General features: G+C 34.5%; 1 protein-coding gene across 4 annotated transcripts in view; it reads left to right on the forward strand.

The window, feature by feature from the left end:
• The window catches only part of TFPI (tissue factor pathway inhibitor), a 108473-nt gene that overhangs the window by 59201 nt on the left and 26797 nt on the right, over window positions 1-22475 (forward strand). For all 4 annotated transcript variants that reach the window (XM_043998171.1, XM_043998173.1, XM_043998172.1 and 1 more), the window contains exon 3: window positions 8617-8814. In XM_043998171.1, the coding sequence (XP_043854106.1) occupies window positions 8617-8814 (198 nt within the window). The remainder of the gene's footprint in view (window positions 1-8616; window positions 8815-22475) is intronic.

The following is a 22475-nucleotide window of genomic DNA, read 5'->3' on the forward strand; positions in this document are numbered from 1 at the left end:
TTTTTCCAAGGGCCACACACATTCACAGCATCCCAGGCCAAGACCAGTTGTCTTAAGTTTTGTCCTGCTTTTTTTTTTAACCTGACTTTGGTAAATCTGGAAAAGAGAATTGTGCATCTCTACCTCATTTAAATTCAATGCATGCACAAATCAAGACATCACTCTGTGATGTCATGCTTTGAAAAAGGACAAACAACAGCTCTAATCTCATATCTTTAAATACTTACTAGTGCAAAGAATATGAAAACAGCTAAAATATTGAATTACAGGTTGCCCATGGATGTCAGTAATGGAAGGAGACTTTGAAGTGATTGAGTTGACATTCTCAAAGCTATGAGATATTAATGAGAATAGGACAGGAAGAGGAAATAGAAAGTGACCTTGCCAGGAATCTAATTAAAACTGTTTGCTTTTCTTTCTCTCTCTAAAACATGTATTGTCTCTTTAAAAATGTAGGATTCCTCCAGTAACTGATTTTTTTAAAAAGTCACTATTTTGTGGAAATTATTGACACAACTCCAGTTAATTGAATTAAATAACGCAGTTTACTTTTTTCTTCCTGTTTCTTTTGCGGGACATTGAGGGTTGAGTGACTTGCCCATGGTCATACAGCTAGTAAGTGTCAAGTGTCTGAGATCGGATTTGAACTCAGGTCCTCCTGAATCCAGGAATGGTGCTTTATCCACTGCACCACCAAGCTGCCCAATGTAATTTACTATATATTTGTTAGGCACATATTATAGATAAGAGCAGGTAGGTGTTGGAGTGGATAGAGTACCAACCTGGTGTCAGGAAGACTTATCTTTCTGAGTTTAAATCTGATGTGAAATATGTACTAGCTGTGTGACCCTGGGTAAATCACTTAAACCTATTTCCTTTAGTTCCTCATCTGAAAAAACAAGAGTTGGGGAAGGAAATGGTCAACCACTCTGGTATCTTTGCCAAGAAAACTGAACTACAACATATTATGGACAATATAATGTTATAATCTTTAGAGACTACATGATAGAGTGTTCGTTTTGCAGATTAGAAGAGTTTAGTAAAGTTCAAATCATGCCTAGTCCTACAATCTCCAACAAGTCATTCAATGTTTGAATGCCTCTAAGTAATTTAACCTCTATGTACCTCAGACAATTATCTAGAATATATCGACTAAGCAGTTATCAATAGAAACCTAATGATTATTCATTGATATTTAGACAAGACTCTCCTCACTGGAAAAGAGAATGATTATCTTGACCTCTGTGCCTATATTGGGCAATCCAGAGTTTGAGAAGGAGAGCTTCTCTTTTTCTTCAGGATTCTGTCCTCTTTAGATTCTTCCAAGAGCCTCTCTCTACCTTTAGGGCCCTCTCTCTGGGAAGAGCTTGTTACCACCTCACGTGTCCTCTCTTGCAGCCAGAAGTCAGAAACAAACTAGAATCTTCTACAAAGCTCTCACTAACTCTTCCCTTAGGTAGGCTCAAATTTGAGACATCACTCTTTCCACTAATGAGTAAAATCTTACATATATTCCATGGCTTGAACCTAGACTTAAATATGTACATACAGAAGGCAATGTCGATGTTAGAAGAGTAATGATGAGAGGGAAATATGACAAGCTTTGTACAAAGGGCATGGAATTTTGAGCAAAAGGACCTAATTTCAAATTCCAGTCTTTTCATTTTACTATCTGTGTGACCTTTGGGCTAGCCACTAAACTACCTGGAGCTTCAAATATTCTTCTGTAATAAGAGAAATTTTCCCTAAATGATCTCTAGCTCTAGATTCTATGTTGATCAAAGTTCATGTTTTAACATTAAGATCAAAATCAATCAGCAAGAATTTGTTAAGTACCTACTAGATGCAAGACACTGTGTTGGGCACTAATGTTACAAATAAAAATGAAACAACTCCAATTCTCAAGGAAGTAAAGACTACCAAGGTCAACCAAGTACACGTAAGTATTTATTTCTATTAAAAATGAAAAGAAATTTATACTAAAAAGAAAAGCTACCTCCCTACATCAAGCCACTTAACTGCTTTAAAAAAAATAAATAGACACATTTTTGCCATAAAAAGGAGTAGAAACCTTAGGGTTAATCTGTAGTGTATGTTAAACCTGTCTGTGTTATACTCGGCTAGTAAAAGCATTTTCCTGTGGTACTATACTACCACCTCGTGGCTATGCACCGAAATAGCAGCTCCAAATAAATTTAATAGGTGACGATAGCAAACTGACATTCATGTGACAAAAATTAATATGGATTTCACAACGCTTATAAAAAGAAGAAATAAGGAATCAAACAACAATTATGCTATGATGTCATGCTGCATTTTGTTTTGAATTTCCCTAATGACTTCATGTATTATTGTATATTTAGCAATGTGTATATTCTATCTTAATTACGTCCTATCATGAAAGTTCCATTCAGGCAGAAACTGTTTTTTCTCCAAATCCCCACCTCAACCCCTAGAACCTAGCTCAATGTTCTACACATAATTTGTTTTCAGCCCCTTGCACAATGTCATGAAATGTATAGGGGATTAGTATATTCTTTAAAATTTTTATTTGAATGCCAAGGATACAGCTTAATTTTTTTTCACCAAGAAAAAGATATATATGGCACAAAATACTGATTTGTAAAAAGAAAATTGTATTAAACTGCTTGACAAAATTTAAGATGGTAAAGTTAATAATCTTAGGTAGCAGAAAAGGGAAAGGAAAGGAGAGTCCTCTAGCATAGGGTATGGGGGGAAATCTATATAATACATTAGGTTGGTCTTAAATCTTCAAAGAACCTTAGGAGGATTTTGTTTTTGTGGTAAATAAATTGTAATAAACTTAAGAATATGGGGAATTTTGTGAGTTGATATTGCCATAATATATAATGATCATGAGAGACTATTATGATTTAGTTATTTTATTCAAAAATCACTGTGACATAGTTATTATAAAATAGGACATTCAGAGCTAGAGTAGACTAGAGTAGAAACATAATGTCTAATTTCACAAAGAAAATAATTGATAGCAATAGAGTTTAAAAGACTTGCTTAAGTTTCTACCATGTAAGGCACAGTGATCTAGTTCTAGATCTGAAGGAAAAAATTCCTATCTTAGCCTCAGAAATAAGCAAGCTAATGGTCTTTCAGAGACACTGATTTCAGGGAAGCTAGGTGTTGCAGTGGATAAAGCACTGGCTCTGGATTCAGGAGGACCTCAGTTCAAATCCAGTCTCAGACACTTGACATTTACTAGCTGTGTGACCCTGGGCAAGTCACTTAACCCCAATTGCCTCACTGAAAAAAAAAAAAAGAAAAAAAAAAAAACAGAGACACTGATTTCTTTTCCAGGTGCAAGATTTTTGTCTTGGACCATACATTGAGTCTCAATATTTTATAATTCTCTTTAAATAGCTGTTATCATAAATGGAGAGTGCAAATCTTTGCCTTAAAAGCTTTTAAGAATGTGTGGGTAGGAAGTATTCATTTAAATTGCTGCAAATGAAAGGGGAAAGTAGTTCTACATCAATTGTCAACTGCCTTACCATATTGACAATATTCAAGCAAAATACTTACAAGAACCATATAAGTTCAGGGTACTTAATTTGCTTGTTTCAGAATCAATATAGCTTCATATAAATAGACAATTATAAGAAATCCAAGGAAACTTAAGGAAAATTAGTTTACATCTTATTTGAAGCAAAATTACTTTAGAGCTAAAAGGCTATTTTGTTTCCTGCTCCAAAGCTTGTTTTAATAGTGTCAGGGTCATCCCTCTTGTTAAAGTAATGGTATTTTCTATTTTTTAATGTAAGTGTGTGTTTCCCATGTAGGTATATGTGTCCATATGGGTCTGTCTATAGGTGGCTCACAGTGAGGCTCAAATATATATCTCTCATCCATACACCCCTATTGCAAGGGAAACTTTGATTCCTATCCACTCTCCTCCCTCCCCCAATAAATAAACTTTTTTTCTTAATAATATTTTTCCAATTACATTTAAAGGTAGTTTTTAACATTCATTTTTGTAAGGTTTTGAGTTCCAAATTTTTCTCCCTCTCTCCCTAAGACAGCAAGCTATCTGATATAGGTTATATATGTACAATTATGTTAAACATATTTCCACATTAGTCATGTTTTGAAAGAAGATTCAGTTCAAAAATGGAAAACTACAAGTAAAAAGGGGACAACAACAACAAAACAACAAACAAAGTGAAAATAGTATGCCTCAATTTGCATTGACTCCATAGTTCCTTTTCTGGATGTGGAGAGCATTTTCTATCACGAGTCTTTTGGGATTGTCTTGGATCAGCACACTGCTGAGAAGAATTATCATAGTTGATCATTGCACAATGTTGCTGTTACTGTGTACAATGTTCTCCTGATTCTTCTCACTTCACTCAGCAACAGTTCTTGTAAGTCCTTCCAGGTTTTTCTGAAATATGCCTCCTCATTTCTTATAGCACAATACTATTCATTACAATTATATACCACAAGTTGTTCAGCCATGGGAAATAAATTTTAGATTTAAGCTACTTTCTTGATTGCTGTCCCTTGACACAAAAGGAGTGTTTCATGATATAGAGCCAAAATATTGACTCCCATCAAATGGCTGTCTATCACATACAGCGAATAGCATATGAACCCATTTATTCAAACTCATAACAAACAGAAATCAGAGAATTTATAAACATTAGACTATACAAGACAATGCACAGAATAAATGAATTCTCCCACTAAAATTAAGATATCTCAACTAAAAAAGTGAGGAAGAGTGTACCACATCACCAAAGGAGAAATTACCTGAAATCTAAGCAATGTAAGCTAGGGATAAGGAGATTATTGGGGTACCATATCTTCTACATGCAAGCTTCTTCCTGAAGTCTTTTACTTCCTTCAAGCACCTCCCCCTAAAGAGATGCTGGAACTATGTATCTCCTCTCTGGAAGCTGTAAACTAGAAGAAGCAGGATTCCTCTTTTCCCAAGCTTATGCCAACACCACCCTCCACTCTGCCACAGAGCAATCAGTAATTCTCTGCCAATGAGAGTCTTATGCATGCTGTCAAGCTTCAGGTTATACTAGAAACAATGTATTTATTAAATATATATATATATATATATATAAAATTTTATATTTGCAACAAGTATTTATTTTCTAAGGCTAAAATAATTATTTTGGAATTAAACTTTTCCAGTTTCATGGCGTCCTTTAACAACACAAATTAGTTTCTTTTTCTGAATTCTCTTGGATTTTAAGACATTGAATTGATTTGTTACTTTTTACTTATCATTCTAAATTCTTCTCCCCCAAATCCAAAACAAGACTCGGGAATTATGAAAAAAAAGAAGAGGAAGGAATTTTTTTTAAAGGATGAGATTAGAAAAGGACATCTGAAAATGGATGAATTAGCTATTGAATAGATATACGGTGCTAGATATATGATGGCCAACTTATAACTATACATTTCTGCTGCTCTTTACCTAACTTTACTGATCCCTATTACATTTTACTTAGACTTGAACATTGTGTTAAGAGGCTACCACTATCATCATCTTAGACCAAAACCATATACGAATATATGGTTTTATTATTCATTGTTTAGCCTGCATCTTTGTTGAATATGGGTTATCTAACTTATAGAATCACTGAAATTTCAATTTTGAAAGAAGCACAATAATAATAGATTTAGAGATGATAACAATTGACATGTACACATCATTTTAAAATTTCCAAAATATTTAACATATATTATCTCATTTTATACCCATGAAAAATCTGTTAGGTAGGTACTATAGATTTATTATTATGCTTTTCCAGAGAAAAAATAGATCATAGAGATTAAGTGATACCCATTGTTCCATACCCAGCAAGGATCAGAGGTAAGTCTTTAATCCAGGATTCTCTGACTCCAAGATCTCTGTGCTCTCTGTTGTTTCTATGATTTTAGTGAAATATTTTAAATAGCTTATGCAACTATCATAAATAATGTGGAAATTATGCAGGTCTCAAATTCTTTCCCCCCATTTTATGAGAGATTCAGTTTGGTAGGATGATGTCACAAAATTGGGAAAATGATCTAGCAGCTAAAGAGACGGTATTGGGATTTTACAGGAAAGAATAGTATGGCCAATTTAGAAGAATATGAGGAATCCAAACTAATGGTTTTATAAAACACATAGATATGACTATTGTAAGTCAAATTTTCTCCTTTTATTTCTGTTCTCATGATAATGTCTGACGCCTAAAATAGAGAAATATCAAATATTATACAATAGACCATCTCCACTAGATAGCTGTCATTTTATGTAAGGGGGTGATGCTTATTATAAAAATCATGCTTGCGTGTCTAGGGTTCCAAAGCACAGATTAGGAGCAGTGAAGAAGAACAAAGGTGTTCAATGTACAAGTGTGAATCAGATACAAGAAGAGTAGTTTATTCTTACACAGAGAAAAATGCCAGATAGAGAATAATAATTCACATTAATAGAATCAACAAGTTAAAGAGGACTTATTATAAAAAAAACCTTATAACTATGGTTACAGTTTGCTGTAAAGCTGGTATCTACTTCTCATCAGGACATAAAATAGTTTGCAGAACTGCTAATTAGCCATTTTAATTTCACTCACCTGTTCATTGATCAAGACACAATCTTGCATCAATCTTCTTTCCACTGGTGGACTTCTACAATTCATAAGTATACATTTTTATCAGCCCCTGTTGATCAGGGAAACCATGGTTGTGGCCTTTCCCAACCTTTAGAACTTGCAGAATTTAACAAGGCACACTTAGATACATCTGCTATGCGATATTCATAGACTTGAACTCAGGAAAGGATAAACAAAAATTGCAAAGGCAGCCAGTCACCATCCTAAATGACTGAGGGGTTACTATGATCAAAAGTATAAAAGGACAGACTTTCTATACCTCTCCCTGGAATCATATCATGTTACCAGGGCCCACTTAGGAGCTGTCTCCTCTTAAAAAATCCATTGAGTCATTAATTCTTCTCGTTCAGCAGCCAATTAGGAGGGCTCTTCCCCATTTCTCACTACTATAAGTAAATCTCCAAAGCTCCCACATGGATGGCTAATATATATATGTGTGTGTGTGTGTGTGTGTGTGTGTGTGTGTGTGTGTGTGTGTGTGTGTGTGTGTGAATCTGACATCTACAGTAAATTCCACATCAATTGTCTATTATTCATTCAGATCAACATTCAGATATCCTTTCCGATTTTTCATGCTTTAAATCATTATGAACAGGATACCATGTGCAAATCCCCCTGTCCCCCCTCACACACACTAGTCCTAGGTCTTTCCTTTGAAGAAATAGAGAATGTCTATCAAACATTTAGAGAAATTTAAAGATCACCTGAGGCCAAATCCATTTTTTTTGCAGGACAAAGGGGGGGTAAGTGACTTGCCCAGGGTCACACAGCTAGTAATTTTCAAGTGTCTGAGGCCAGATTTGAACTCAGGTCCTCTTAAATCCAGGACTGGTGCTTTATTCACTGCACCACTCAGCTGCCCCCAGATACATTTTAAATCACAAATCCTGTTCTCTGTTGTTTTTTTTTTAATTGGCTTGTTTAAAAGTAAATTTTGTGTGGACATTTTTAAATTTCCACATCTCTATTTATAGCCTTTCAAACTCAGTTAAAGTGAATGAATATATTATGGAATAAATAGCAACTATTGTTAATGTGGTGAGTTTTAATGTCATAGATGCTTCCCTCCAAAAGGGAATTGATATGTTATTTCAATATAGTTCCATAATTCTGGCTTCAAGCTAATTCTAAAACATCATTCAACTAATCACATCTTCATCTTTGCAATAATTCTAGGGAAAAAGTTACTGCTATTACAAATTAGAAGTAAAAAGATTGTAATTTTCGGTGACTAGAATTCTTTCCTTTGTGATGGATACTTATATAAAAATATAGGGTGATTTTCCCAGTAATTTATTAATGACAATTTTTCAATGATCAGCTCAAATCATCACATATTAATTAACTGCCACTTATGACAAACATGTCTGTTTTAATTAAAATATATCACTTCAAAGGATGCTTTCAGAAAAACCTAGTATGACTTACTTGAACTGATCCAAAGTTAAATAAGCAGAACCAGGAGAATGTTATATACATTAACAGCAATACTGTATGATAATCAATTGGGAATGACTTAGCTATTTTCATCAATGCAATGATCAGACAATTCTGAAGAATTTATGATGAAAAAATGTTATCCACATGCAGAGAAATAACCGAAGGAGTCTGAGTGCAGATTCAAGCAGACTTTTTTAAACTTTGTTTTCTTGGGTTTGTTTTTAATGTTCAAACATGACTTTCACAATGCGACTAACACTGAAATATATTTTGTATGACTGTCCATGTATAACCTATATCAAATAGCTTGCCTATTCAATGATAATAGAGGGGGATGTGGGAGAGAATTTGTAAGTCAAAAATTTTAAATTAATGTTAAAATAGTTTTTACTTGTAATTGGGTGAAAATAAGTATTGATTTTTTAAAATAACACAAATATAAAGTTTACAAAAGGCATTACAAGTGAATGAGAAAACTGCCAAACAGAATTTCTTGTTCCTTTTCTCCCTTTGTCCTTCCTTCTAGAGATGTATTTACCACCACCAAAACTTCTACGTTCAATTTGTGCCTACAAAGCTGATGAAGGACCATGTAAAGCCATGCTCAAGAGGTTTTTCTACAATGTTTTCACTCAGCACTGTGAAGAATTTGTATATGGAGGATGTGAAGGCAATGAAAACCGATTTGAAAGTCTGGAAGACTGCCAGAAACAGTGTTTAGCAGGTGAGTTCCTTGAAAAGTCTATCATTGGCTCATGAGATCATAGATTTATGGGCAAACGGGAATGAAGAAATAGTAAGACCAATCTCTTCATTTTATAGATCATTCCTGGGGCAGCTAGGTGGCGCAGTGGATAGAGAACTGGCCTTAGAGTCAGGAGTTCCTGAGTTCAAATCCGGCCTCAGACACTTGACACTTACTAGCTGTGTGACCCTGAGCAAGTCACTTAACCCTCATTGCCCCCCCCCAAAAAAAGATCATTCCTGATATTCCAGAAATTCTTATAATAATTCAGGTTAGCTTCCAATAATAATTTTTTTCTGTAGCTGCCCAGGTAAGGGAAAAAGCAAATATACATTACTATAACCTTTTTATTATTGAAACTTCAATAATAACATTCTCAACAAAGGCTCTTTTATGTTGGAATAATGAATGGGAAAATTTAATTTGCTGCATCAAATATTTTTTCCTATAATATTGTGCCAACAAAAGCAGGGGTGTGATGAACTATCAAACTTTCCTGGCCCTGTGTAACCTGACTTGAGAGCATGGTGTGGGTGACTCCCATACTACCACAGGCATTTTGCTGGTGGCCAGAAAAAGGAGGCCCCTGCACTATCATTTCAGGACTTTTTGAAGATATCATTTAGGACAATGTTAGAAGAGTGGGGTAGCTGGAAAATGAATAGTCCATGAATCAAAAAGAAATCTTAGAGATCTGTAGAGGGAGGACTTCAGTCCCCAAGGATTGGGAAGATGATTTATGAGAATTGAATGGACATGAATATTTCATTATACATAGATCATATTTTTCCTTCCCTTTCACATAATGAAAATGAGAAATGTCACTAATTCATATTATTCAGCTTAAACTTTTTTTCAGATATTGTTGGTACTTGCTATGCCTTCCATGGTACAACTATTCATTTTTCACTTCATTCAGATTTCCATACCAAGGTGGATTTCTATATCAAAATGAACATTTCTTTAGTCTTTAGAAGCTTGGCTAGATGCCTGTCTTATTCTTTACACATTCCTATTTTAGTCTTTTCATTTAGCAGCCTGCTTCTTTTCAATAAATTTGTCTTGTTCTGGGATAAATCACTTTTCTTTCCCTAACCTTCCTATTACACAAAATGTTTTCTTTCCTTTGGACTTAATAAAAATATTGTAATTTAAGTAATCATTAGTGGTACCTACATAACTTTTTGTGACTCACCATGAATAAACCATCATTAAAATTTATGAATGTTTATCATGCCTCCTCATTTAATTCAGTTCAACTGAATACCACAAGTGTTTATTATGCACCTACTATGTGTTAGACATTAGGGATCCAAAGATAAAAGAAAATATTTTTATTCCCATGGATCTTATAATTCTTTGGAAGAAACAGCATACAAAGTATATAGAAAAATATTCCATGTAATTTCTTTAGGGAGGGCACAGTGAAGTTTGGTAACAATAGCACACAGACTCTAGAAAGCACAATGGAAGGACATAGAAGACTACAATAGGAACAGTAGAGGGGTAGGGCTTCATTACTAGATGTGAGGATGAAGGAATCGGTGGTCAGAAAAGGAAGGTTTTAAGGATACTGAGTGGAGTAATAGACAAATAGATGTAATGCTTTTCCCAAGAATAAGGGTAATATAGGTTTGATTATCAATCCTTATTAGTGACTGAGGATAAACAGGGATAGGCATATAAAGAGTTGGAAGAGCAGTTATCTAGTTGCTGATCCATTTCTGATGGTTAAGGCAGGGATTGGTAGGGTTTGGGGGCTAACGTGGTTACAAAAGGATGAAGCATACTTGAGGGGTTAGCCCCTAGCAAGGGCAGCTTTTCCCCAACCTTCTCCAGTGTTGAATAGACTATATTCCTTCTGTTGATATGGACTTAAAATGGTTCATTTTATCCTAAGTTCCTTCAAACGTTCTCATCTTATACAAGTGTCTATATTTTCCAGGTACTAGTGAAAGGTTACAGAATAAAACAAACCTCTCAGAAAAAAAAAAAAGTATATGTTATCTTGATGTTCACGGTGTAAAAAATCTCTTGAGATAAAATAACTAGAAAAATCTCATAGGAAGTAAGTGCTTGGAATATAAAATGTATTACTTTTTCTCTCCCAGTGTGGCCATCTGAACAAGTTATGGTTCTAAAAAAATGAACTTAGGGGCAGCTAGGTGGCACAGTGGATAAAGTACCGGCCCTGGATTCAGGAGGACCTGAGTTCAAATCCGTCCTCAGACACTTGACACTTACTAGCTGTGTGACCCTGAGCAAGTCACTTAACTCCCATTGCCTGAAAAAAAAAGAATTTATATGATGTTCACATAATGTAAATTATGATCAAAACATGGGGAATATTTTTGTTATGTTTTCCTATTCCTAGCATCTTTCATAGAATAGATATTTAATAAATGCTTATTGAAGTTGATGAGATGGTAATTCTTCTGAAGTTATAGTTTATATATAAATTTGTCTCTTGCCCCAGTTCATAAGTATCTTTCAACAGGAATGCATGCTACACTTATTAACAGTGAACCATATCACCAAATGAGCATAAAGGGAACTTTGTTGTTTTGTTTTCTTTCTGCTCACCCTTCCTTTTTCATGAGAGAAAGCTTGAAAGGAGCAGTACAAATGGCAAAGCAATGTAAACATTCTATATGCATTAAATATGACTACCTAAGAGAAATAAGCTTTTGTTTCTTAACTGTGACTCACTTGAAAACATTTCATTTTCTTTGGATTTTGTATCAAATTATCTAAACTAATATTAAAATATTTAATGCTGAATAAATATTGAATTAGATATTCCAATATTATATAAACTGCCTACTCAAAAGGTACGTCTACAGTGTGTAGACACACAGAAAAATACTGAAAATGTCAATTAAGAATATAGACAAATGTTTGATGCTCAACTGACAATTCAATATGTATTTGAGTATCAACTATAAAGTTGGAAGTCTTATTTCTGTGTCCTTTTCTCTTGTCTATTTCTCCATATCCTACCCCTTGGTGATTTTATTCCCTGCCCTTCCCTCTCCTTTCCTGTGTTGAATTATCATCTGTGCAAAAATAATTCATGAATTCAAATACACTGTTCGAATTTGTCTTCCAAACTCCATAGCCTACCACATGAAATTCTCCTCAGTCTTTCTCTAATCTACCTTTCCATACATATTTTCTATTATTCCTCTTCATACATTCTAGCCAAATTGGACTTTTAATGTTCCTGAACTCAAGTTGAATCCCTAAGGGGCTTGTGTGCATTCATCCATTCACACAAACCTGAACTATATTCTTTTCTCATATTAATTTCTCAGAACCCTTATATTTTTTCAAGGCTCAACTCAGGTGCCACCTCTTTTATGATACCTACCCTCCAATATGCTCAAATATCATTAAATCAATTTGTCTGATCATTTTTACCACGTTCATGCCTTACCCAGTATGACTATTTTTTTCTTCCTTGTACATTTGTTCTCCCCAACCTCCCCACCCCCATCATACTATAAGCTACTTAAGGAAAAGAAGAATTTATTTTCTTTTTTATTTTCTTTCAATTCTATTGGTTTGCTTTCTATATTGCAATCATTTACAAATTACTCCACCTTCATGAATGGTCTTTTGCAATAAAGTAAAATAAATTAAGTAAAACTAATAATAGCCTCAAAGCAAATACTACATTCCACCCCTGGAGCAACCCATTTCTCTATTTTAACAGAAACCCATAAATATGTATAATGCATGTTAGATTGTTGCTGTTGCTGTTCAGTTGTGTCTGATTCTTCATGAACTCATGGACCATAGCATGACAATATTGTCCATGGAGTTTTCTTGGCAAAGATATTAGAGTGGTTCACAAATTCCTTCTCTTGGTTTAAGGCAAACAGAGATTAAATTACTTGCCCAGTGTCACACAGATATTAAGTGTCTGAAACCAGATTTTAACTTAGGTCTTCCTGACTCCATGCCCAGTGCTCTATCCACAAATGCATCTAGCTTCCTCCACACATTATATAAACACACAACAAAATTATATAATATATAATTCATACATGCATACATATACACATATATAATATATAATATTGTTTACATAAACACACATATAAATATATATATATATACTATTTCCTTCAGTGATAATATGACTCTTTGATACAAGTTAAGCCTTTTCTTTTCCTAAAATATATTTAATGAGTCTTGTGATACCTCCCCATGCAATATTTCATTTTCCTGTCTAGACAACCTCAGTGTGTTCTCTTCCCTGCCCATTCCCTGGAGGAGTTTATTTTCCTTTCTCAGTTTTTGGAAAGAGCTGCTTTTTAAAAATAATGTAGTTTTTCTACTTTCTTTAGCTTTGAAGAGTAAAAACCAAAGTGGGTAGATTATTATCACTTCAGATTACTATTACAATTCTTTGACTACCACTTTTCCCTTTTTTGCCATAGTGGGCATTTAGAACACAGGAGGTGGCTAGGAACCATTCAGCAATAGTGTTATGATTTCACTATCCCCCCTCGCATACATGACAACAAACTGTTTGCTGGTCAATATAAATATGAATCATCACTTTGTCTAGAGCACACATTATATACTCATTCTGTTTCCTTAACTATTTGCAGGGAGGAGAAAGATTGGACTTGTGATTATTTTGGTGTAGAAAACTCTTGGTAATGAAGTTCTCTTGGATAATGCAGAGCAGCAATTGTTTTTCTAAAATTACAGCCTTAGAGAGTTGCCTGGAAGAACTGAGAGATTGAGTTACTTACTCATGGTTGCATAGCTACTATGTGAAGGAGAAAATACATTTACCCAGGTATTTCTAATTCCAAGATCAGCCTCCTATTTACTATCCAGCGTATCTCAAAGGGTGTTCTATGGGTACTATTGCTTTACTTTGCCCTTATTAGAAAGTTCTCTAGTTTATGTCCATTTAAAAAAAATAATTTCTCAGTTTTACATAAATATTTGCCATGTAAAGGAAAGGTCAACTTATTGCCATGTTTTATTAGTATAGTGTTTTCTAGTGGGTGTGTGTGTGTGTGTGTTTTTAAATAGGAATGAGTATTTTTCTGAATATTGACATAATCACATGATTTTTTTGTTATTATTAAGATGATCTATTATGTTGGTAGTTTTCCTAATATTGAACAAATTCTGCATTCCTGGTATAAATTTAACCTGATCACAGCATATAATCTTTTAAAAAATATATTTCTAAGGGGCAGCTACATAGCACAGTGGATAGAGCACTGGCTCTGGAGTCAGGAGGACCTGAGTTCAAATCTGGCCTCAGACACTTAACACTTACTAGCTGTGTGACCCTGGGCAAGTCACTTAACCCCAATTGCCTCACTAAAATATATATATATATATATATATATATATATATATATATATTTCTATAGCATCTTAAAAGTTAAGATTTTTATGTCATTTTTCATTAGGAACATTGATTTATAGGTTTCTTTCTCTGTTTTGAGTTTCTGTGGTTGAGGTGTTAAGACTGGATTGTTATGGTAGAAGGAATTCCATAATATCCATTCCTTTCCTATTTTTAAAAATATTTTATGTAATATTAGAATTACTTGTTCTTTGAATGTTTTCTGGAATGTGGTGGTGAATTCAATTTGATCCTAATATTTTTTTTTCCTTTGGAAGTCCATTTATGGTTTTAATTTGTGTTCCCCTACATTTGGGTTATTTGTATTTTCTATCTTCTCTCCTGCTAATTTTACTATTTTATATTTTTAAAATAATTATTTCTTTCATTTAAGTTGATGCTTGCATTGGGACATAATTGAGTAAAATGTTTTCCAAATATTTTGCTTCTTCATTTGCTATATTGTTTTCACTTTTGACATTTTTGATTTAATAATCTTAATTTTTCTAAATAAAAATTTCCCTATTTTATTTTTTATTTATTAATGAAATGTGGGGGGGTTGTGTGAATGTTGTTATCTTCTTTAACTTTGAGAAGGAATTTGGTAGGATCTTTTATTTTCTCATTTTTGTATAATACTGAAATTAATTATTCTTTGAGTGCTTGATAGAATTTGTCAGTAAATCAATCTTGTCATCGCCCCCCTCCTTCAGGATTTTATTTATGACTTCATCAATTTTATTTATTCATTCAATGTTATTTTATTTTTCATTTTATATGTTATCTTTTGCTTTGATTTTCAGAATTTTTTCCTTTTCACTCCCTGTTGAATTGAATGCATTTCTATACCAAATCCAATATGTATTTCTGTTTGTGTTTTCTACCCACCTTTGAACAATTCAAATGAAAAGGAAGTGATGGCCACTCTGCAAAACCCTCCTACCTTATTTGCATATTCTTCTACTTTTATACCCCAATTATGTGAGGTATTTTCCCCTCCTCTTTTCCCTTTCTATTCATGTCCCTCTCCCTTTCCTTTTTTTTTCCATTTCAGTATCACACACACACACACACACACACACACACACACACACACACACGAAATCACTTTTGATGTCTTCAATCTTATTTACCTGCCCCTATTACTCTTGAAATCATCAGGGTTCTAAGGCAGAAATTGAGTCATCTCCTTCTTTAGTAGCTTGTTCAACAAGCATTTATTAAGCACTTACTATGTACCAAGCAATGTACTAAGTACTGGGAATACAAATAAACATAGAATGACAGTCCTTGCTTTCAAGGAGACTAAATTCTAATGAGGAAAGAAAACTCACAAAAGGAAGCTGAAAGGCAAAGGAGGGACCTTGCCAAAGGTATGATGGTAGACAAAGTCCAAAGCATTAGAAGTATAGCCTGGAGAGGAATGAAGACATGACTAACCTGGGTTTTTTCCTTAAACTAGGGATTTGGGGAGGAACCAGTCTATTAGAGGAAAGAGCTTCAATAACAGAGGGTACTTCCAACATAAAAAGTCCAGCTATAATGAATTTACAGGGTGAGGAGCTCTCTATGGCATAGTAAAGAAAATCTGGAGTGTCAACTATATAGCCTGGCTTGTTAGGATATAAACATATCATCCTTGTATATTCCTTCCTACTCCATCACTTTTATTTACCTTTTTATATTTCTTTTGACTCCTGTGTTTTTATATTAAAGTGCCTATCAGCTCTAGCCTTTTAACCAGGAATGCTTGAAAGTCCTCTATTTCATTAAAGATCTTTTTCCCCCCACAAAATTTAACTCAGTTTGCTTGGTAAGTTTGTCTTAAGTGTTTATATATACTTTTTATCTTTTGGAATATTACAACTCAGCGTAGTTTTTTTCTTTAAAAGGTTTTGAGATCATCCTCAAGTCTTTGTTGATTCAGGTGACTATTGTCATTACTTTCTTCTCACCTCAGTGCAAAATGTCATAAGGACCTCCAAACACCCTCATGCGTGGCTGGTAAAAAATTGCCTCTTTTTGTATCCATAGCATTTAGCACAGTGCTTTTCAGATAGCAAATACTTAATAAATGTTTATTGACTATTAGCCATTATTGACTAAGGATGAGCAATTCAGTCAAAGAATATTCATTTAGCCAAATCATCTTTTGTTAGATTCTGAATGATCTACAGATGTCTTCTTATGTTCCACTATTGAACATAAAATACTAAGGAAATGGCTGTACCAGACCTAGTATAGAAGAACGCTTTTTTATAATGGTGGCTGTTAAATTTTGTATTATCCTGACTATGGTTCCTTGGTTTTTAAACTCTTTTATTCTGGTTGCAGGTAGCATTTTTTTTCTCTTTACCTGGAAGCTCTGAGTTTTTACCTATGGTGCTTGTGATAGTTTTCATTTTGGAGTTTTCATTTTAGAATTTCGTGAAGTTGAGGACTGATGGCTTCTATCTATTTTCACTTTGTATTCTTGTTTTAATAGGTCAACAGTTTTCTTTCATGATTTCTTGAAAAATCATATCCAGGGGTTTTTTTAATGGCATTCAGGTTGGTGATTCTTAAATCAGCTCTCCTCCTTGATCTATATTCCAGGGTTTAATATAAGATGTCTTACATTTTCTACTATATTTTCAGACATTTATCTTTATTTTAGCATTACTGGTCTCATGATATAATTAGGTTTCATGTCATCTATCCTTTTCAAGGAGTATATTAGTCAGGCATAGTTTCAAACCTGTTGGGCGAAGCTTCTAATTTTACTTCTAAACATTTAATCCAAAGCTTTGAATTCTTTTTCAGTCTTTTCCTAACACTATCACTTCATTTAAAAGGAAAAAAAAAAACCCTCTTCTCTCATTTCTTCTAAGAATTGTAATTGGCCTGTAGCTATACTATTATCCTCTTCTAGGTATCCCCCTTTATTTAATTGCCAGATTGGACTTTCTGTTATGCCAAGGCTTGGCATTTTTCCAGAAGGAATTCTTGGGCTTTATATGTTTTCCCCCCTTTATTACCTGATTTCCTACCAATATCTTCTATGGGAATAGAGTTCTGTATTCTTCAATATCACAGAGGGGTTCAGGCCAGGGAACTATAAAATCTCAGTGCACACTAAGAGGTCTGATCTAGGGAATTGTCTGGTCTTTACCCTCTTGCATTCTACAGGCTTTAGACCCTAGTTTGGGTCCTTCCTTCCTTCCTTCCTTCCTTCCTTCCTTCCTTCCTTCCTTCCTTCCTTCCTTCCTTCCTTGCTTCTTCCCTTCCTCCCTCTTTCTTTTTCTCTTCCCTTCTTTCACTTGCTCTCTCTTTTTTTTTTCCATTTTTATCTTCTGTTTATAACTTCTCAGTGGACTTCTATTCCTCCGTCAGTTTCTACTTAATCACTTGCTTCAAAGCAGTACTTCCTGGTATGTAGTGACTCACCATTGTCTCATGAAAAGAAATTCAGATATGACATAGTTATTATATAATACAACCCAAATCCCCCTCCAAAAAATTTTTGATGCAGAATTTCTTAGCAATCATTTCTAAAGTGGTGAAAATAATAAATTATGTGCTGGGAAACAATTCACTGAAGCCATTTCTAATATTAATCATTTGCTTTTCTTTGCATTACTTTTCAATAAGTCTGCTTTGGACTTTTATCTGAATGCCTATTTTCTCTCAGGTCCTCAATAAAATGTCCACCAAATGATATCTCATCTATATACTACCTATATGCAATATAGTATGGTAAAATTAGTATCTATATATAGTAGCCTAGTCTATAATATCTATATACAGACAGTATCTTACACAAACATTAAAATGGATTTTATAATTGTGTAACTTTTCTTTCTGAGAAATTTGTTATATAACAGAATTATCAACTTACTTTCCACTAAATACATAATTAAAAAGTAAATGAAGCCTGTTGCAAAGATCAACTTCTTGTGGTCTAAGTAAATGGAGTATTACAAATGTCTTAGACTTTTATTCATCTTTTAAATAAAAAGAAACAGGATACAATCACATTCACATGTTCACTACCATATTACATTTAATCCTGGGGAGAACTCTAATTTTTCCTTTGATTTAAAAAATTTATGATGCATTAGCCAATTTTTCTTTTGATCCACAGACATCCAATTCCCAAGCTGGATTCTGTTAAGCCGATGCAATAAAAAATAGCTTAGACAATCATTTCAGTAGCTTCCATATGTGAGAAATGAATCCATTCAAAACAGATTGTAGTTCAACTGAGGAGAAAAGTCAGGCTGAGAATACAGGTCAGCACAAGAGTACCTCATTTCTTGATCCAGAAAATCTACAAACAACATGTGTGAACACAGACCTATCACATTTCCTTCCTACACTGCATCAAGCCACCCTGTTGATCTTCTCAACTATTTTGTACTGAATGGATGTGAATCCTAAGAACTGATTGACATATTTCAAAATTGTCAATTTCCCCCCCAAAAAAGGCAGATTGAAGAAAATACAATACATTGAAAATGAATTATTTTATTATGGTTTGTTGTCAACACAAATAAAAGTTCTAAATAAGAGCTATGCTGTGGTTTTCAGTACAATGAAAGTACAGAACTTTCTGTTCCATTTATTAACATCTGCTGCTTTGCTGTTAGTGCAGGTGCAAATGCTATCCAGGATGGGGCCAGGAATCTCAAAATAAGGCTTCTCCCTATACTAGAAGCATTTTGTTTTTTGTTTGTTAGTTTCTTTTTTTGGTCTGTACCTACCTGTAATTCCACTGGTATGGAAATTCCTTCTACCATAGATTTGGGACTTTTCTAAAAGTTATAGTCTTAAAATTTTTACTGAGACCAAGAAAAGTTAAGTGACTTGACTCTTGGAACACAATTAGTGTGTACCACAGAGAAGTCTTGAACCTGTCTTCTCTACTCAAAAGCTGATCTTCTTTTTACTGCATTGGCTCCCAGCCTCTACTTTTTTGATTAGGAGTATGAAAATATAAATGTATTCCATTTGGTTAAAAGATGTGAATCAGGAGACATCACAGAACTTCAAATCAGATCTCCACCCTGTCCTTGAAGATGTTTTTAACCACAGTTTATGGGAAACAAGGTACTGAAAAAATGTTCTCAAGTTTTATTAAGGGAGAAAAAGGAGTATGTTATTTAATGCTTCAGTTTTAGTAAAAGGCTTTGAAGTTTTATTTGGTTTGAGAAAACCAGTAAAAAATCTTGTCTGTGTGACAAAACACAGGTGTTTTTTTTTAAATAATACCAACTCAGAAAAACAATTCTAAAATCATTATGAGTTAGATAGACATAATTATAAAATTTGTATATGTTCTGAATGATAAACATGGTTGATACTAGCACAAATCAGTCAGCTGTTGCTTTTGCCTTATTATTTCACTTGAAAGAGATTCCATTGAAACCCTAGCAGGATGACTCAATTGAAAGCATGTTTACTGATGTATAATGAAAAGGAGAAAACTGCCTGGAAAAAATTCTAATGGAGTATTAGAGATCATTCCAACCCCACTTATGCATGATTGATTATATTTGGTTTGATAACAGCATTTTTCCATTAAATGATAGGATATACTGTGGAAGAATTGCCTCTCAGTTATAATGTTAAATAACAAAATGATACCTACTTTAATAAGATCTAGTTTAATGCAAAGTCAATTTCCAAAATGCTGTGCTTTAAAAGTTTTAGCAGTGGTAGGCTGGTAAATATTTAACAAACAACTCTCAAGTTTAAGCTGCATCATTGACATTTTCCCCATCACTTTGCTAAGTTTAGACAATGAACAAATCAATAAATCAAGCCCTAATTTGTAGGATTTAGTAATATCTGACATTTAAACAGGCACATTGGAAATTTAACAATCAGATCTTTAGTTGGTTTGAGCTGACTACAGCATACCCCTGGTTAGGTCTTGTTTTTGTTAACAACAATTTCTCCACTTCTCTCCATTTATAATGAGGTATATTAACAAGATCATGGATTTAGAATGTGTATTCAAGAGCTGGCTCCTTTAAGCATAGCTTAATAGCTATACTTAGTAGGTAAGTCACTTAAATCTTTCTGGATCTCAGCTTCCCCATCTGCAGTACTATGGTACTATATTGTTGTTTCAGGGATGTATGACTTTCTTTGACCCCATTATGGAGTTGTCTTGAAAAAGATATCATAGTCGTTTACCTTCTTCAGCTCATTTTAAAGATGAAGAACTGAGGCAAACAGTGTGAAGTGACTTGCCCAGGGTCACATAACTAGTAAGTGTCTAAGGTCTGATTTGAACTCATGAAGATGAATCTTTCTGCTACTAAGCCCAGTGCTCTATCCATTGTGACACCTATCTACCCTGCTACCACTACCACCAACTACAACAACACAGTGGTGTGATGCTCTGTTGAGCAAGCAGGTAAACAGGACTTCATCATTCTCTTACTCTGCCCCATTCTTTTGTTAATAGAACTACTCTTCCTCAACCTTGACTACTTCTGAAACACTTCCTTAGCTCCTAACCTCTGGGAGTAGTCTTGTTCTGAAACCAAGTCTTAGGGAAAAGGAAAGTAAAATAGTGAAGGGCTCACCTCAAATACCAGTCTAGCTAGGCCAAGCTTGCTCAATCCCTGTTGACTAGTTCTTTGTCTAGGGAAATTAGAGTATAAGTATTCTCTTTCTTTCCTGGGAATTAATACATAATGAATCAAAAATGAATCAATAATTCTCCTTTTCAGCTTAGAAACCCCAAGGTTATAGGTCACTGGAAAAAATACCTATTTTAAGTATCTCTCTCATATGAAGTACTCCCTAAAATTCCCCTCTTCTACATTCAAGCAATGAAATTCGTATATTAGCAATGGAGTTGTTAAGAGTAATGCAACTAGGGGGCAGTAAGGTGGCACAGTGGATAAAGCACCAATCCTGGATTCAGGAGGACCTGAGTTCAAACCCAACTTCAGATACTTGAAACTTACTAGCTGTGTGACCCTTGGCAAGTCAACTCATTGCCCTGCCAAAAAAAAAAAGAGCAATGCACATTGGGACAAAATAAATAGAAGATAAACAAACTCTTTAAGGAAAAAAAGATGTTTCACAGTCTGTTGTGATGGGGTGATAGTTTTAGTGATACATCAATTATTCAATCAATACACATTTATTAAGCATTTACTATGTGTCAGAAACTTGTTAAATATTGAAGATACAAAAAGGAAAAATATAATCCCTGCCCTCAATGGATTTACAGTCTAAAAGGAGAGTCAACATGCAAATGAATATTTTTATAGAAGACTATATACAAGATAAATAGGAACTAATTACCAGAGGGAGGGGCTTGTAATTAAAAGTGGTGGTGGAAGACTTCCTGCAGGAAAGATCCTTGCTCTCCTGCTGCCACAAGTGCAAGTGTTTCTCTTGGTCTTGGTACTGTGACCAGGACCCCTTCTCACTTTTGACTGATGAGAAGTGCTCTTCTCTGTACTGGAACTGTGATCCATAACTGCTTGTGATCACACACCCCCCCCCCTCTTCTAACCTCTTAGATTTGAGGAGTTACTCTAAAGTTGTTTATAGGAGAATGCTGGGAGAGTTCAACTGGGATGCTACCTGTATACCACCATCTTACTTCTAGCTTCTACTAAAAACTGGCTTCCCCCTGAAGACAAAGCCTCCCAATAAACCCTTTATAGTACAGGCTGTGCCTTTACTCCTTCTCTTTAGCTCCTTAACCAGTGGCTCAAATCTAATTTTGGAGTTGTAGAGCCAACAAGAGTTCTTAGGAGGATAAAAAGAGAGGTCTGTGACACTGGGGTGGTAGTTGGGGTGGGTGCTGACCCAAAGCACATCACTGCAGCACAAGGGGTGGCAGTAGCCATGGCAGCAACTGCAGCAGTTTCAGGAATTCTTTGCCCAGAGATTTCAAGAGGGGCCAGACAACTGATAAGAAAGAGATTACAGAGGACCATTTTTGGCACTCAGTGCATCTGGTGGTGATCAGCAATCCTATTGATCACAAGCAAGGATCTTTCTTGGGTAAAGACCAGAGAACAGAAAAGGTGAGAACTGACCACACCTCTCTATGCATCACATAATCTTGGAAGTACCAAAATTTTGCAGATACTCAAGAACTAGATCTGAACAAAAAGTAGCACAACAGAACCTGAAGCTTGTGACAGGGACTCCCCACCCCAGGTGAGCAGGTGAACTTTAACACAAAGTTCAATGTCAATAAATAGGCTAAGAATGACCAAAATAAAAAGAAAAGAACAAGAAAATT

Source organism: Dromiciops gliroides, chromosome 3, assembly GCF_019393635.1.
Source record: "Dromiciops gliroides isolate mDroGli1 chromosome 3, mDroGli1.pri, whole genome shotgun sequence".
NCBI classification, from domain to species: Eukaryota; Metazoa; Chordata; class Mammalia; order Microbiotheria; family Microbiotheriidae; genus Dromiciops; species Dromiciops gliroides.